The sequence below is a fragment of the Hippoglossus stenolepis genome, chromosome 16 (genome assembly GCF_022539355.2).
Source record: "Hippoglossus stenolepis isolate QCI-W04-F060 chromosome 16, HSTE1.2, whole genome shotgun sequence".
In the NCBI taxonomy this organism is placed as follows: domain Eukaryota; kingdom Metazoa; phylum Chordata; class Actinopteri; order Pleuronectiformes; family Pleuronectidae; genus Hippoglossus; species Hippoglossus stenolepis.
Window position 1 is genome coordinate 17432382 of NC_061498.1, and position 19001 is coordinate 17451382.

At 37.8% G+C, this 19001-nt stretch overlaps 1 protein-coding gene across 1 annotated transcript; it reads right to left on the reverse strand.

The window, feature by feature from the left end:
- Positions 1-1790: 1790 nt before the first annotated feature.
- Positions 1791-17510, reverse strand: sstr3 (somatostatin receptor 3). Its single transcript, XM_035179757.1, has 2 exons — positions 17236-17510; positions 1791-3867 (listed from the first exon to the last, which is right to left on the reverse strand). Exon 2 carries the CDS (start codon positions 3808-3810, stop codon positions 2344-2346), a length of 1467 nt encoding a protein of 488 aa, XP_035035648.1. The 5' UTR covers positions 3811-3867; positions 17236-17510; the 3' UTR covers positions 1791-2343.
- Between the last annotated feature and the right edge of the window lie 1491 nt (positions 17511-19001).

The window sequence follows — 19001 nt, forward strand, 5'->3', positions numbered from 1 at the left end:
GTGGGTGGGCCGCACAAATTTTTCAGTTTCAAATTGGGCCGCGGCATTCTTAAGTTTGGGAATGGCTGATCTACAACATATAAGAGCAGCATAGAACAGTAATGTCAGATTCGAAAGAATGAAATACTGTGACAAAACGATATACTGTACATATTAAGGTATATGTTGCATATTCATCATTTAAGGTCTCAGAGTTAAAGCCCAAATGTATACATACTTTGGGTCGCAATGGTTATCAAAAAGTCTGATTCAGATTTTGAATAAATTGACAAACTTTGAGAAAGATACAATTTAATGTTTTTGTGGGAATTATGAATTTATTAACTTAAACTTCAACCACTTTAATAACTGATATTATTTACAATGATAGACACATTTTAAACTACTTGTTTTGTGTGTAATTATTAACTCACATTCCTGAAATGCTAAATCAATGCAAAATACTGAATAATTAACTTTTCATATTTGTCAATGTCGTACAAGCTTTATCATAATAATCTATTTTAAAATCCTGAATGACCTGTCTAATGGATGTTGTACTGATTAAAAACTAAACCACAACACAGGAAAATATGTTGCCTAATAACGTATGATAAAGCGAAAGAGACAACATTGCTGCTGTATCACACACACAAATCTATTGGTTCTTCCTGATGTGGAGGCTTCAGGCAGCACAATATAAGTTTTATTATCTGACGTCATCAAATGTGCAATAGAACACAGAGATGAAGTCTGGGCTTCTGCAACATTAACAGATACAACTCCTTTACAGTCACATTTTCTGCAACAGCAAAGTTTAGATTAACTTCTAATAGCAGCCACAGTCTCAACAAAAGCTATCTATACATAAGCCAATATTCATATATAATGTAAATAGTCAGTTAAAACATGTAAACTCATTCAAACCTTCTAAGAAATTATGCTACTGTATAATAATGACAATTTTTTTGTTTTTACAAACACGAGAAGTTGCTGAATGTACCTGCAAATTGGCATACCAATGTACATTTACTTAAGTACATTTTTCATGTATCTGTACTTATTTTCATGTACTTTTCACTTTTACTCCACTACATATATTATCAAATATCTGTACTTCCAACTCCACTCCATTTTTATACAATAACACTTTACATGTTCACATAGTTTTTTAGTAACCAAGTAATCAATAACGAGATCTGGATCAATCAGAGCGGGCAGGTAACATTAGACCCCGCCTCCTGCAACCGCAGTGTCACTGGTGAAGAAGAAACTCCTGAAATGGAGTTGTAAGAGGCCGTGTCCATCATTCAGCCATTAGTTAATATGACATTGTGTTTTCAGTGGCATCATTTGCAGCATTCTTTACTTATATTACAGTCTGTTTTTTAAATGATATACAGTAGGAACAGTTAATGTGAGTGTCGAGTGATCACATTAGGGAATCACATTAGGGAATCAGATTAGGGAATAGGCTTCACTTGGCAAGTACTTTTACTTTTAAATATTTTAAAAGCAAGTACTTACTTACTTTTACTCAAGTAGAAAAGTTTAAGTGCTACTTTTACATTTTTGTCTATTTATTTGTACTTTTACTTAAATAAAAGGTTTGAGTACTTTCTCCACCACTGCTGCAAAGTCGCAGCAATATAACATCATTTCATGTTCCTATAATAATGATAATATCTCCCCGTAGCAAGTACAAAATAAGATTGAAGGTTATTATGGCTATGCTTAGGCACTCACACTCACATGGCTAAGGTTTTTTAAGAGACCATGCTATGGTTTGATTCAGAAAAAGTCAAAAGCAATTAGAAGCATAAGACAAGACGTGTTTATTAATATTTAAGTGTAGCTCTAATCTTTCACCAACACTAACCAAAGTGCTTTTGTTGCAAACCACACACTCAGGGTTTGAGCCTGACACTTGAAACCTAACAGAACTAGTTAGTAATATATAAACATCATTTCTAGAAAACAGGTGTTGCAGGCAGGAGATGTCTGTCTAAAATAAAGGTATAGCCATGTTGTCAATATACTTTTTAACTAAAGTTTAACATGTTGCAGTGAGTTAAGCTGAAAGTTGTAGGAAATGTTTGTCACATTATGGAACAAAAAGATTTAGAATACAATGTAATAACAGTAAATAAAGGTACAAACTTGTACATTCAGCCATGCATTTATACACGTTATACAGAAAGTACACATTATAAACTGTCATACATTCTTTCTGAGCTCAGTGATCAAAAAGAAGCGCTTCTTAACCTTGTCTGGTATTTCTTGTGGATTAGAGGCAGTCCGCCCTGCCCTATAATACTTCAAGTAATATTTCAAGTAACACAAGCTCAGAGTCCATATTTTACACTATAAATAACTTATCTCCAGTGAGGTGCTCTGTTCCAAGTTTTCCTCTGGCAGAAATTTGATGTTTCCATTTTTGGCTCCATTGAGAAGCGATGGAGCAGCAAGTGTGGACCCGTTGACTGGATCTTTCCCTTTTGCGTCACCAGCTTTGTCCTTCTTGTCCGGGGACGGCAGCTCTGTCGCTCCTGGAGTCGTCTCTGAGAGCAGTGGCCTCGAGCTCTGTGGCTGGAAGCTGCTGTTTCCATTCTGGCCGATTCTGTAGATCTCAGTCATTTCAGAGACGTCTTCCTCATCGTCCTCCTCTTCGTCCCCGATTGCCCGTCTCAGGCTCTCCCTGGGCATGAGTGCCCTCCTCCCTTCCTCCTGCTGCTGCTGGCGCTCCATGGGCTCGTGGTTCTCCACCTTCCTTGTGGAGCGGCAGAGCGCCTTTCGGAAACCCCTCTTGAAGTTGTCTGACAAGAAGCCGTACACGATGGGGTTGGCACAGCTGTTAGCATAACTGAGCAATACGACAAAATAGTAAAGGCCCTGGTAGTCTGAGGGAAGGGACACTAGCAGGTTAATGATGTTGAGGACGTAGAAAGGCAACCAGCAGAAGACAAACACTGCAACAACAATCACAACCATGCGTGTCACTTTCCGCTCCGACTTTCTGCGCTTGACGGAGGTGGCGTGGACTTTTTTACCCGAGCTGCGTATCTTGAAAACAATGAGCAGGTAACAGATGCAGATGATAAGAAGAGGACAGAAGAATCCAACAGTGGAGGTATAGATGATGAAAGCCGCGCTCCAGATGTTAGTCGGTTGAGGCCAGGAGATGTTACAGGTGCCTCCTGCCTTCTGGATGTTGGCAAAGATGACCACAGGCAGAACAACGAGAAAGGACAACGCCCACACTGTGCCATTCACCAATTTCGCCACTCGAGGTCGCCGCCACTTTGAAGACACAATGGGGTGAACTACAGCAAGGTAGCGGTCGATGCTCATTACGGTCAGGCAGAAGATGCTGGTGAACTGGTTGATGGAGTCGACGGTCATGACCAGGCGGCACATGAAGAAGCCAAAGGGCCACGACTGCATGGTGTTCTGAACGGCCAGGAAAGGCAGGCTGAGCATGAAGAGCTCGTCAGCTATGGCTAAGTTCAGGATGTAGATGTTGGTGACAGACTCTATCTTTGAGTAATGCAGCACTATGTGAATCACTATAGTGTTTCCACCCAGGCCAATGATGCACACAATGATGTATATGACTGGGATGAGGACCCCTGCCACGCTGGGACCTGAGGAGACATCTGGGTCGGTGATGTTGGTACAGTTGGAGGAGTTGAAGTTGTACAGTGTCTGGTTCAGATCGCTGTCATTGAACATGAGCAAAAGCAGGGGGAGTCCAGGCGAGGGGCCGGCGAAGCTGTCGTTCCCCCACATCCCATCCGTCATCTCTAGCCCGAGAAGCGAGGCGTCACCCATGAATGTGCTCTTCCTCTTGCTCCGTCCTTCTGCCGTCTTAGCTCCCACCCATCTGTTCTGTTGGAAGAGAAAAAAACAACATTTTTCTACATTTATTTTAATCTCAGAGGAGAAAGAAATCAATGGAGATGAGAAATACAGAGAACTGCGTGTTTGCACATTTCAGCTTTGAAATCCATCAGCAGACATGCTGACAGTTTTCTGGTCTAACATTTAAATTGTTATTGTCACATTTTAAAAAGTTGCTCCACAGATTTTGCTCATTTGATCTTATTCAAGAAAGATTCTGGTCAGTAACAAATTACAGTCAAATGTCACAATATCACAAGAAATTGACTTTTAAACACGTAGATTTTCTAAATATTATTTGTTTCCCTTAATACACATAAATCACGGGAGAATAAAAACTACCACTGTTAAAAAAAGTGGTCAAATCATAAATATATTTAAAAGAATAACAATTTTTCCTCTGACACCTGCTTTGTAAAACACGTAGCACATAGTTTATCAGAGCATCACAACTCTGTTTTATTTTTTACTATTGTACCACACACACACACACACACACACACACACACACACACACATTTCTTGACATAATGCATTTCCTAGACGCTTAACTAAATGCCCAACCCTTACCATAACCGAAACCTAAACCTAACTAAGACCAAGTTTAAACTTTCCGCCTTTTGGAGATGTTAGAAAATAAGGAATGGCCAAACTGTTGTGCCTTTGTAAGATCTAACCATCAAACTGTTCCTCACATAGATAGAAGTACAAGTACACAAACAGTATCTAAAAATCTGTTGAATGCACTAATTGTAAGTCGCTTTGTATAAAAGCGTCCGCTAAATGACATTTAATAATGTAATGTAATAAAAACACTACATTAAATGAAAATTCACCACTTTGCCAATGTAGCGGTGGATGAAATGATTGAGTCCACAAAACACTTTGGGAGTTTCAGGGGTAAGATTTTTTGGTGAACTATTCCCTAACATTTGAAGATTTCCTCTTTAGTGGTGGTTGTATATACTTCTTTATGCTGTATAATATATCTGTCAATAAATCCTTCATGAAGGTTATATTGTTGTTCAGTTAAAGTTTCTTTTTACATATAATATTATTTTAAATATAGACTTTCAGCTGTCAATATGTATTTTATTTTATTGAGAGTGCAACAACAACAAAGTAAAGCAGTCTGCCTGTCCCCTCCAAATAACTCCAAAAGACACTAGAAAAAGGTTTTTGATCAATCAAATAAACTGTTTCTATTTTTTCTAAATGAGTTCATGATTTATTCTTGTACATTTAAAATGTGGCACTGGTGGCAAAGTAGTGGCATTAATGTTCTAATACTACTCATGAGGGTAATGATATTTGAATGAGAAGAAACGTGCAGTTTATCTATTTGTAATCAACATTTTGTTTTAATGAAAAGGAAATAATCTATAAAGTCAGACTTGTATTGAGAGTCATGAGAACCCATAGCCCCCTTAAAACAATGTAATGTGAATAATGTAAGGTGACAACAGGTTTACAATGAAAAAAACACATGATGTGGCAAAGATAACACTGAGAGGTCGAGGGACAAAAAGGACAACACAGGATAGAGATAGGATGGAGGTGGACATGAGATGATGAGTCAGACAGGAAACAGTTAAAGCTGGTGTGAGGATGGATGTTTGCACATACAATGATTTGACCACAGCAGCTGATACGGCAGACAAATTAAACAGTGTGTGTTCCCACACATGGGCGACACTGATGCCCAGCAGCACTTTGGTTAACATGAACCAGGAACACACAGGGACAAGCCGTGACTGTGGGGGCAAGACTGTGTTTGCGGTTGGAGACGCACGTTTAGTAAACATCTGCACTGACCGTAACAGCTGGTACACTTACTCACACATTCACCGTCACGTTTCTTTTGATGTAATGAATCCCTTTTTGTTCAGTTTTAATAATCATGCTGGCGCGGTGGTGACAGGGTTGGCATTGACCACTTTGATCCAGAGTGAAATATCTCTACTGGAATTGTTTTGAGTCGCTTAGACTTTTCCAAATGGTAAAATGTCAAATGTAAAGAAATATACTATATAGGCCCAATGAATCAATTGGAACATTATTGGTCCAGTGTTGATACTGTATATACTGTATGTACAGAATATACTCTTTATATACATGTACAAAAAGATGATGGTGAATTTATAGTTAGTTGTGGGTTATGTTGATCTTAAACATAATAATATTAAAAGTCTTTCTTCCTGCTAGTTAGCTTATACTTTAGCTTAGCAGAGAGTGTGGGAACAGGGGTAAGCTAAACTACATTTGAAGGCAACAGAAGTTGCCAACTAGCATCTCCAAAGCTCACTGCTTATGTTATTTATCATTTGTGTCAAAAAGTGTAAATGTAAAATTTGGTATAATTTTTATTTAGGGGTGTTTTGTGGGGCTATTTCATAGTTAAGCTGAGTTCCCTGTAGTGGCCCTGTTGTAAAAAAATGGATGAGAAAAAAAAAAGAAGAAAAACAGAACAACAAAATTCAAAAGGTAACAGAAACGTTGAGTTGTCTTTTCTGTCTAGTAAAATGTAGTTTTGGTTGTTCCTATTGGTTTATTTCCCATAATTCCAAGAACGGTTTCCTTTGCATTTTTGACACAGATGGTGTCACTCCCATGAACATTTCCAGTAGCACACATGAAAAAAATCGAAAAATATTCATTCAAATATTCAATATTCATTTCACTCTTACTTAACAACACAGCATTACTATTCAGTATTAAATCTTGTATTAAAAATATGATGAACACTATTTCAAAAGAGTCATGTCAGAAAAATACTGACCATTGCCTCCTTTCAAATGGGAATTGACAAAATGACTGATGCTGCTGTGAGAAAATCCGCTGTGGGAACAGCACAGATGTGCCCTGATCAAGCTCACTGATAGAGCTCATCAAACAAATTGAATGAAAGGTTATTGTCAGCTGAATGGTGACAGCTGCACAGTCTATCGAAAAATAAAACATTCAGTCTCTCTGCCCTCCTGAGTTCAATTTAAAAGACACATGAGGGAGAAAAAATGACCTGAAACAGCAAAACAAGAACAAACAACAAATAAAGTGTGTTCTTTTTTTCTTATTAAGAGAAGACCTGAGTAATTTCTATGATTTCAGCCCATTGTCACATTCATCATTTTTCAATATCTTACTTACTTCATGATCACGGACAATTTGCGTAGCATTTGACAATTACCAGCACGAAGGGAAACAAAGAGAGAAAAGCCGGGGATCTTAGTCGTAAATCAAACAGAACCAAATAAACAACAGGAAGGCTTTTGCAAAGAAAGGTTTTTCTAATCTCCTCAAGTCACAGTGTGGCTAAGAGGAGCAAAAGAAACTCTCCTCTCCTCGTCCTTGGTGAAGAAATACGAAACAATTATAATAAAACGATAAAATAACATCACCAGCAGCTCCAGTTGAGCATGAGGGTGCTGCTTCACGAAATACTCATTAGTAACCAGGATTTGAACCCTATAAAACATCTTCCTGGTACATTGAACCAATATTGTCCTTTAATTAAATATCAGTTATTGACCGGATGACAGAGACGTTTCATCACAGCTACAATCTATGTAACTAACATGTAATAATGTTTGTGAGCTTCCTTTGCATTTATTCATAGTTAAAATACAATTTTCTTCTCCATCTCCATCATTAGGTGCCTCAGATTAACTATTTGACTATCATCATCCATGTTATGAAGATAAATCTGTTTAATATCACTGAACTGTTGCGGTTTCAAACTGTCTGAAAAGAAAATGTCAGTCTGCCATTATAAGAGAATGTATTTAATCCATCTATTTCAAAAACAAAAACAGCAGAAAGATTTTATTGTTGTCAGGGAAAGAACAAAAGATAGTAGTGCCTCCAACCAGTTAGAACTAGAATTACTGCCCTTCACCAACCAGTGCAGTTTCAGTCTACATTTGCAGTCTACACTTTTTCCAGACTCATATGAGGTCATCATGACCTTTGACAACTGATATCTAACCAATTAATCTTTAAATCCAAGTGACAACTGAAACATTTTAGGAAAAAAAATCCCCAAAGAGATCTCATGTTCAAGAGGTACTTGAACATGTACTGTGTGGCCACTGGCACCTTGACCTGTGACCACCCTAATGCATTCATCTTTGGCCCTGTCTCTAATGGGACAACACTACCCCTTCACAACTACACGCAAAACAAAAGGGTAGGACCAAGTGGTCGGGGTAAGGGGTGAATAATAAAAAGTCCTGTTCCTGAGAGATTGTGTTCACAAGGCAAAGAATGTATCTTGTGAGTTCACACCAACCTTGACCTTTGAGCACCAAAATCCAATCAGTTCATCCATAAGTCAAACTGAACATTTTTACCAAATTTGAAGACATTCCCTCAAGGTGTTGAGGGAATGACTTGAGATATCATGTTCACAAAAATGGGAAGGACGGATGGATGGATGGACAACCCGAAAACATAATGTCTCTGGCGAGGAGACATAAAAACCGATAGAACCTCTAGTAGAAGGCAGCTAGGCAGCCTCCTGATCAGAAGCCAGAGGCCTGAACTTGAGCAGCAATCTTTCAACTGTGATGCCTCAGAGAAATCTATTTAGTCGCTGTAATATCTGAATTGTATTTGTCACGTTTCATTCAGCCTCATTAATCACCCCAGGACCTTGAAGCCCTTTCAAACTTCCCTCTATTCCGTTTGTAAATTGAGGTTGTGATCTGCTGCCGGTGTCACATGCGAGACATCCTGGCAACCAAATGTCTTTTGAAGTTACATGTTATTGATCAGTAGGTCTGGGCTGTACCAAGAATGTGTAGGACTGGCACATGAACTTTAAAACATTAAAACTACCGTTTATTCTCTCACACAAGATACATTCGAGTGGAATTAAAATGTTCAGACTTTCCTCTATTTGTTTCTGTCTTTTGTGAAATATTGGACCTTTTTTGGGGCCTCAAACTGTAAATTTAAATATCTTAAAAGTTCTATGTTGGAAATAGGTAAAAAATACCTATAGGTAAGAAATAGCTAACTGTATCAACTGCATAAAAAGCATTGTGTTAGTTGGTATTTGAGTATTGACAGTTTGTGTAAATTGTAAACAATGCCGGGCCAAGCACAGAACCTTGTGGTGCGCACTTGGTTGTTAATAGGACGCTTTAAGCTTAACATTATTTACAGACTGTGATATCCGTAAGCTTATCACAGGCTTAAGCCTGTTCTCAAAATTATCATGGACAAAATATTGTAAGAGTAGTGGCCACTTTGGTCTTTCAAACAATCTTGGACTAATCAAACAAACTATGTGCAGCTTCTTTACCAGAAGTTCTGCCATACAGAAGAACAAAGCTGCAGCTATCAGAGCTGCTGAATGTGAAAGCTGCCTTATCTGTAACATGAGGGCGTATTGGTCAACTCTGATTCCTTGGAAGTGACCTACACACAAATTACAACTGCTGTGAGTGGGAAAAACATGTTTTCACATTGAGCTCCGAGTTAGGGAAAGATGGTGGTTTTGGTTAACTGCACATAAGTCACTTTTTTCTGTAATAAACCAAACCATGATATTTCCAGAACCTTAATCAAGTGCTGAGTGTTTGAAGATAACCATAAAAAGATGTAATGCTGGAGTCACTATAAGTTGCAAAATCTAATATTTTGACAGAAAACAAATATGATGTTGCGTTCATTATCAATGCATAAGTAACTTCTCAAATACATACATTAATCTCAAGGCCCAACAGTCCTCTTACATTCTTACACTCACTCATAGATATCAGTCCAGTAAATATGTCAGATATTTTAAAATCCGGATCCATGAATTATTCTCTCGGGAATTGATGAAACCATCAAAAAACATCCCAACTCACAGTGTTAAAGGAAGTGATATAAAATTCCTGGATCTGTCCCTTTGTTTGGATCCACACCAAAATTGAACGGGTTCTTCCCTGACACATAACACATTCTTCTACCAAGTTTCGTGCAAATATATTCAGTTGTTTTTGTGTAATCTTGCTTAAAGGTAAGCAACAAATCTACATTATGTTGAAAACAAACATAATTTGATCGCAATTAAATTTTTATATTTGGTGTTGCAGTTTAGTTGTAATTTGTAATAATCTAACTTCCTAAATTCCCTCATCCTGACACAGATCAGCAAATGCATAGAGAGCACAGGTTTGATGTGAGGCCTGAGTACAAAATAAATTCTCGAATGTGAGGATATACACATTGGAAATTATTTATTTAGTTAAAAAAGCATTGAAGCAAGCAACAAACCTCACAACGCAGTCAGTATTAAGCAGATTATAGAGATTATTCCATGAAATGCAGTACTCGTTCCAGCTCTTAAAGTGAACGTTGAGTTGTCTGGATCAAAACGTAACTGTTCGGATTCCCTGTCACCGCACTAATAAAATGATTTTTACCATAAACCACAAATTGTGCATAAAAAGCATCTGAGTGGAAAATGCCTGAAATTCAAGAAAAAAACAGGCCTATGTTTTAAACGTCCACTGACGCCTCATTGATTAGACAAAAACATCAGATCTGTGTGGAGACAGTAAATATCCTCAAATTAATACATGACAACAAAAGTCATAGTTTCCCCAACATAAATCCAGATGAATGTTAACTTTGTTCCATCATTTTTTATTGAGTAAATAAACCTTGGTTATGAAAAAAAATTAAGAATAAAGAAAAATTGGATTTTCAAAAGTGACTCTGAAAATGTCTATGATATTCACAAAGCCTGTTATTCTGAACTGAGTCTCGCAGTAAGAACGTGGGTCAGGGTCATGGTTAAGGACATCAGCTGAGTTGTTTGAATAGTATATTTGCTTTGCATTCTTTTGTGTTTTCTCCTCTTGGAAGCTGAGAGTCAATGTTCAGGAGCCGAACAGTCGGTCCTGGGATGACAAGCTATGTGGGACATATTGAATGAACGTTAGCCTTGAAATTAGAATAGTGTATTTAGAACATCAGTGTTTTTACATTAGACTACAATTGGGTCACAGTCATGAAAAATCCTCCTCATTGGCTGCGTCCTTCATGTCAGTGCAGATCAAACATTATGAGTCAGCAGTACAAGTACAGTTTCAATCCGTGTCAAAGGGGAATCGATTGGGAGGTAACTATAGTAACAATCCATAATGTTTAATGGACAACATTTAAACAGAGCTTTTAAATTCTGTACGACCACTCAAAGCCCTTTACAGGTCAAAATCATTTAAAGAGCCCATTCACACACCAGCAGCACAGGCATAAAATAGATAAATGATAATGATAAGATTGTTTTCCTGTGCGGTTCCATGCAGGTGCAGGTAAAGTACTACACTCTGCGGTGTCCTAGAAAATACTGCGAATTTATAGAAGAAAAAACCCTTTACTTCCACTTTGTCTGTTACTTTCTTGGACTAGGACACCTCGCTGAGCAGTACAAAGATCTGTGGATGGATTTGTTAAGTGTGTGGGAGGCCGTTACCTGGTTCTGCTGCCTCGAGTGAACACTTGTCATTGTCTTTACAGCATTTCGAGTTTTTGATTATTTGGTATTGTGCAGCTTTCAGGCCACTAAGGTGCACAGGAAGTAAAACAAACTGTACGCCTCGGAAAAAACAAGTCAGTCTTTTGTTGGAGCAGCTGATAACAGCACAGGAAACAATGAGTTTGTTGAGAATTCTGATTGGATGTGAAAGTGAAAATAGATTCTACAGGATAGAATGCCACAGCAGTAATGACAATTTACTTTCACCTGCAACCTGAATGTTTATGAATTCATTTATCCAGTGTTTGATGTCCAACTGTCCCTTTTTAAATGATTTTTTTCACTGCCTATCCAGACCACTACATTCACACAAATGTAGAAAAATATTGATGAAACCTATAATAGTTTTATTAAAGCCACCAAGGAGGTTATATTTCTGCAGTCTGTTTGGTTTTTTTGTTTGTTTGTTTAGCTGCTTTCAGACATGCACATGGCGGTGTCTATCATTTCTGACACACAGCGCAAAACAAAACAAAACAAAAAGCACACAAAGATCTCAGGATGAAAAAGGGAGCCATACACATTAAAGATGCCGGCGAAGATGTCAAGCTGGTAAGACAACGAGATTCGAGAGCTTTTAATGATAAGGTAAACAAAAAGATATGATTTCCACACCAGTTCTTATGCATCATGTTCTGCCTCCTGCGTGTTCTACCCAGGCTCCACCCCTCGCCTGAATGTTGAATTTTTACAATCTCTTACTGCATACTTCATGTGTGAAAGAAACTCCAGAAAATGTCTGGATCCAATTTTGACTGAAATAGCCAAACAAAACTTTATCACTTTGTCTAACATTGTGAGAAATGTTTTTCCAGGGAATGATTTATGGATCTTTATGAAAAACAACAGACATATGTGGTTGAGTGGTGCAGCTTGATTGGGACTGTTGGGTCTTGACGCAGGTATGAACTCTACTGAGTGCCGTTCTAGTATTTGAAGGGTTCAGTGATGGAAATGGCACAACCATAAATGCGTATAGAGATTCGCCATTTCATTTCACTCTTCATTAACTTCTCATGTGCACCGCTTCAAAGAAAGTCGTGTTTCTGACCATTGACTTTCTCATTCTTTTATTTTTTCCGAACATCAGCTGTGACAAAAACACAAATGTTCCCTGACTGGTGCCAATTTTATTTTGTCATTTTAATGGATATTAAACAACATACTGTTGGTATATTCATGTGCATGACAGCACATCAGCTGTTGGTGGAACCACTATCACTATCACAATTTGCTTGTTTCAGTGTGACACTGACGTATTTATAATAAACAGAACACAAACCTCGACTACATCTTGTCCAGAGGAAGACAACATTTGAGTTCATGTCTCATGAGCAGACAGGAGTGAGGACGTCGATTTGAGAAGTGTGAAGATTCCTTCAGTACTGTGTTGAATGTTTTGGACGCTTGAATATTTTCTATATAGCAGTTGTCTATTCTGTCCTTGCAAATGGAGTGAAAGGCGGCCGTGAGAAGATGAATTGTGTTGTTTTCCTTGAGCTTTGCAGCCATGGAAACTCAAATCACAAAATCACAAAATGGGCTGGAGAAACTTATGTTGTAAAAACACGTCAAGATTCTTTGAAGCAGTTTCCTGCTGAGAACTTTGAAAAGCTGTTCTCATGTGTACTGAGCCGAGCTGGGGAGGTTTGACAGGCAGAGGATGGCCACGGCAGCAGATGGTTTGACTGAACTATGAATGAAAAGAAGCTGTTGATGACCTCATTTTTTTTGCGCTGTAATGATTCATTGTTACTATAACAACATACAGAGATTATATATGTAAAGCTCTGTATGTACTAATGTACTAATCATAAAATCATCTTTACTGTAATCTCCAGAGGTTTTCATTTACTGAAAGATTTACTGGATCTTTAGTGAGCACGGTGCTTTACTGTCATGTCAAAAAATGACTTGGCAACAGTTTTTATAATTGTATATAAGTACAAAATTATGAGGGCTGCAACTATTTTCATCAGCCAATTATTTTTTAATATAAAAAATAATAATCGGTTTACGAGGATATAAAACAAAAAAAGCTGCAAATCCTCACTCATTCTATATTGGAGAATTTGTGGACATTTTGCGTTCAAGATAAACAAACTACGATGTCACTAAATAGAGCATATAGCTCTGCCAAGGCCAAACAGTCCCCATGAATTCATCAAATTGCACACACTCAAAAATATCAGTCTCCTAAACAATTTTTTCCACCACATCCTTCCACCAAGTTTTGTAGACATCTTTTCACTGTTTTTTGTGTAACCTTGCTAAAACAAACAAACAAACAAACATGAAAAACAAGCACTTAACAAATGGACAGAGGTGAAAACGCAACGTCTTTAGTGGAGGACATGATTTGGTTATCAGTATCAACTAATTCATTAAGTGATGAATCCTGTAGTTTTATGGAGAATTTCTTGTCAAAATATAAAAATAAACATGAAATTACATTTAAAAAGTCGTACCAACAGTGTTTGTTCCGGATGTGTGTGGACACGCTGGCTGAGGATCACAGATGTCACAGAATCTGTTTCAGTAATTATTCAGAATGAATCAGCGGGTCCTTGAATAAATCTGTGGCTCGTGGCTCGACGTGTTGATCGACGAATATTAAACAGTGACTCCCTTTAATTTTTTTTAACCAGCTCTCCTCTAAACTCAGCAGGAGGCCTGTCGTTCTGAGGGCGCTGGTGCTTTCATGAGGGTTAAGAGGAGCGAAGGAGGCATCTCCTCGGGGCTCGGTGAGTCAGAGCTGCTTATTAAACCCAGTGATTTTCAGAAACAGCCTGGCATCAAAATTCTGCCTTTAGTTTTGAAGCTTTGCTGACCTGCCTTTTCCAGGTCCTTCATATGAGATAAATAGGAATCTCAAGGGAAGAAGAAAGAAAAAAACCCATCAGAACCAAGAGGGAAATATCCCTTTTCCATTTTTATTTTTTTATTTTTCCAGCATCAATTTCAAGAGTCATGGACCTTGATAGGTATGTGTAAATTTCATAATGTTGATATCATGTCTTCATAAGTGCCTGAGTCGCTTTCGCCTTAAAGTCCTGAAAGCAATCTTTCATAATGCAACAAGTCTAAACTGAAATCCATCAGATGCAAAAGATGCAGCACAAGGTTAGAAATGATCAGAGATTAGATGCATGATGTTATAAATCCACTACCTGTCAACTTTTATATTGTGCCTTTTACACGCTTCTTAAGAATTTCCAGAAACTGCAGGAGAATCTCCATATCTTCTTTCTTTTTCATTCATGGTGTGCATGTTTGCCACATGTAAAGAACACACAGAAGGTCTAACACAGAATTGTTGGCAAAATGACACTTAAAGGACCCACCATTGCTGTCACAGCTGTATATCACATGGTACCTACGCCCAATGCATATCGTGCATTGGGCGTAGGTACAATGGTGCTTTATCGTGTTTTTTGACTCTAAATGGGACCTTAATTTACTAAATTTACATTAGGCTGTATTGTAGAAGACTTGAAACTAGATATTGAGATTGTGTGTGTGTGTGTGTGGACGTTTGTGTGTTGATGGGCTAAAATTCAAGATGACATATTGAGTCATATTGGAATCTCTTCTTTTCATATCATAATTTTTTCTTAAATTTTGACTCATTAACAGCAGGATAAAGACGCAGCCTCTGTGGTTTCACATTAAGAAGACATGATGTTGTTTTGTTCCTCTGAAATGAACAGAACAAATCATGTCAGCTGGTAATCACACGCACAATATCACTAACACAGTGGGGAACTTTTCTGTTCCTGCGGAGAGAAAAATGTATTTTCTTTTCTGGATAAAATCCTCAGAAAAATAATTGATCCTCGTGTCACTGAAATAATTGACAAAAGCCTCATCCTCCAAGTAAAACACAAATATTGAAACTTATTCAGACGAGCCATAATAAAAAATATTTTGGGTTCAGTAACATATTTCAATCTATTAAAATGTTGCTTTTAACAAAATAAAACTCAGATTGTGACGCAGCGTCACAAGGACGAGCAGAGAGGGAGGATGGGAGCAGGATTCAGATTAAAAAAACAAGCCCATTATTTAATCAATAGAACATTTTATCGGCAACCGTTTTGTGATGTGATTGTTTTCAGGTTCTCAAAATAAAAAGTGACATTTGAAGATGTCGCATTGTTTATTTAAAGCGTAAAATATTGTTTTAGGTATGTTTCACAATGACTTAATTTATCGAGAAAATCACTAACAATAAAGAAAAAACAACTATATGCGCACGTACTTAGGAAAGTGGATTCAAAGAGATGAGATTGTCACAACTTGTAAAGTGCTGCAAAAATGTAAAGACATATACAGTATGTATAAATTAAACATGTATTCTATTACATGTACCATGTCGACCCACTTTGTGTTTCCCACAAATAACAATGAAATAAATAAGAAAGATACTTAAACCTTGCCTGCTCAGTGGAAATCATCTACATCCCTTTAACTCAAAATGATTTAACGTCTCACACCGTCAGATTACATTACTGCAGTTTCATCATGATGTTTGACAGCGAGGTGAATTTTACTGATAAAGAAAATACTCTCTCTCTCTCTTTAAAAAGCACATGTTCCTTTATATGTAGGCTTCACTGAAACAATATAAAAACCTGGATCTATACTTCTTGTAACATGTGAGGAAAACAAAAACTTTAGATTTAAACTACCTAATGGCAATTAATGTCCGTTCATTAGAGGGTTTATTAAGAGGTTAATAGGCTTTGGGACTAATGTATGAGTTGTAGGAAATTATTATAATATTTGTTAATAAATATTTTATGAATAAAAATTTGTTCTATGAGACGCAAAATGAACACAGAGACAATTAAAAAAAAAAACACATCAAAGAGAAGGAACATAACCAACAGATAATATAAGACAAAGAAAACAACACAACCACAAAGACGCAGAATGAGTCAACGGGTGCAAAATTCAAAACGACACAAAAAGAGACACAACACAATGTAGAATGAGTCAAACTGATGCAAAAGGTGCTGATGAAGAGGGATCTTCTGCTCAGATATTTGATGAAGATGGCTGTATTATTCTATTATTCACCGTATTCACAACGGTGAATAATAGAATAAACTCGTTGAGCCTCAGTTGTCCTCACTTGAATAAAAGAGTTTATTACAACATGGATTTGTATACAGAGAAGATTCTTGGTCTAACGCACATGCTGACGGTCAAACCAAAAAGCTTGACGTAAAATAGACGCATTTCAGTATTGGACCCAACGGGAGGGAACAGAAAGCAGTCTGCGTCACCATAAGACTCTCAAGGTTCACAACACCTGAGCCAGGGTGTTAACTCCAATTCACAAAACATCTAATCCAAAGCATTCAGACCTCTCGGGCCAACCATGTGGAGCATAATTCAGCTCAGGCTTAATATAAGTGAGACACAATTTGAAAGGTATTAGAGTGAGAATAAAGACTCAAAACGACTGACAAGAGAGTGAGATGCAAAATAATAACTGACGCAAAAAATTACTTAAAAGTGACACAAACACATAGAAACACAAACACGATTAAAAGCCTCAACAAAGAGAAGCAAAGGGATGAGCAGCAGATAAAAATGAACACACGGAGACACACGATGACTACAAGGAGTCACAACACAACCACAGAGATGTAGAAAGAGACAAAGACGCAGAAGTGATCCAGTGTGTGACAATGAAACATCACTGACTTATGGCAGGCTGCTGCTGCTGCTGCTGCTGCTTCACACTCATTCAGACTCAAACTATCAATCATCTAGAATCAATAATAAAACCACACCAACGTTCTGTTATAACTTACCCGACGGTGCAGAGACTTTTTACCCAGAGCCCCTTCTTCGCCTCTGGTTTCAGGATTTTACAGGTGAGCTGCTCACTCTCCGTCTCTTCTCTCCCTGTCAGGACCAGGACGTGCTTCTCTTCTTCATCCTCCGCGGTGACACGCTCCTCTCCTGCCCGCTCCTCAGCGGCTGTTCGTCGGGGACTTCTGCTCTGTGTGTTCCTAAGAACCGACAGTCACCAGCTCTGCAGCAGCAGCTCGTCACAGGCTCTGCTGTAACTAGGTAACAGCTCCGTGTGCTGCACACAGGGAGGAGGTGTTAAAGTCCTACACACACAAACACACACACACTAACACACACTAACACGCATACGCGCACGCACGCACGCACACACACACGCACACACTTAGGTGATACATGTCCTTCATTAGTTTTACTTCAGGGAAATGTTCATTATTACAACAGCAAAGGGCATTGTAAGAATATAAATAGAAGTAAAAGTAGAATTCACACAATGTGCACCCTCATAGAAATATCAGTTCTTTAAACATACCCGATTTTTTTTAATTTTAGATCCTTAAAATTATTCCCATGGGAAATCAGTAAAAATGTCAACAAAAAAAGAAATCACTGTAATTGTATTTCACTGATTTGGATTTTACACCTTTGTTAGTGGTTATTGTAATACCAACACCCCATTCTCAGATTTAAATGAAATTTGCTCGGGGTTAATATTTGAAAGCTAAACAATATTTCACAACAGGCAAAGATTTATTGTTATAAAGCAGATTTTGGTATAATTTCAACACTCACACCCAGATTCTTTTAATTAAAGCGTATTTTACTTAACTCTGACATTAACCTGTACTGAGGATAAACCTTTATATTCAGATAATTCCATTCGGTGGTTTCCTAATGTCCTCATGTAATATATGGTGTCCTCTGGGTTGTCACAACGGATTTTTTATAAATCATCTCCTGAAAAAGCAATAAAAAAAGCATTAAAGATATCATACATGCTTCAACTGTTCGTGTGATTGCTGACATTCTGGATTAAGTTATGTTGTGGTTCAGTGACAAATAAGAGAAGATGTTTCATGTTGTTTATGTGTATGTGGGGGTATTTTACAGACCCCCCCACACACAGACCTCAGCTTCTGTAGCTCAGGCTGATAGCTGTCTTGGGTCTCATAAAGCAGATGTGTCCCATTTTTCTTTCAGGTGTATTGATTGAGCAGCATGGGTGCAACCGATCAATGGATTGTTATTTGCTGAAGTAGCCCCCCACCTTGGCACACTATTATCACCTCTGCTGTGCTTCCACAAACGGACCATTCTCTGCTATAATGGCTTGCTCTCCCACGTAGGCAACACAAAGTCTTCTCTAGTGTTAAAAGGGCCATGACATCAGTTTGTCTGTGGGTCTATCAGATGAAGATTCTTTCCACAGTTCACATGAAGGACACCTCACTGTGTGCTTTTGGCATCAATGAGAGATTTAATGTACAAGTAGCAACAACAACTGTTCAGTTATTGTTTTTCAGCCACAGCAGGCAGCGGTAGGAGGGTATTCCTGTAAATGAATTATTTTCAAGTGTGTATGGAGAGTTATGAGAATGCACTTACAATAATAATAATAATACATTATTACATAATACATTTATTTCATTGCGCCTTTCTTAACACAAAGCAGCATAAATAAACACAAGAATAATTTAAAATAAAACCAAACCCCTTTTAATGCATCATATATAAACACAACAACATTCACAAGTATACTGAGGCA

Coding starts and splice junctions, on each gene's coding strand:
- sstr3 (XM_035179757.1), bottom strand. CDS start 3,810: ATGGGTGACGCCTCGCTTCTCGGGCTAGAGATGACGGATGGGATGTGG.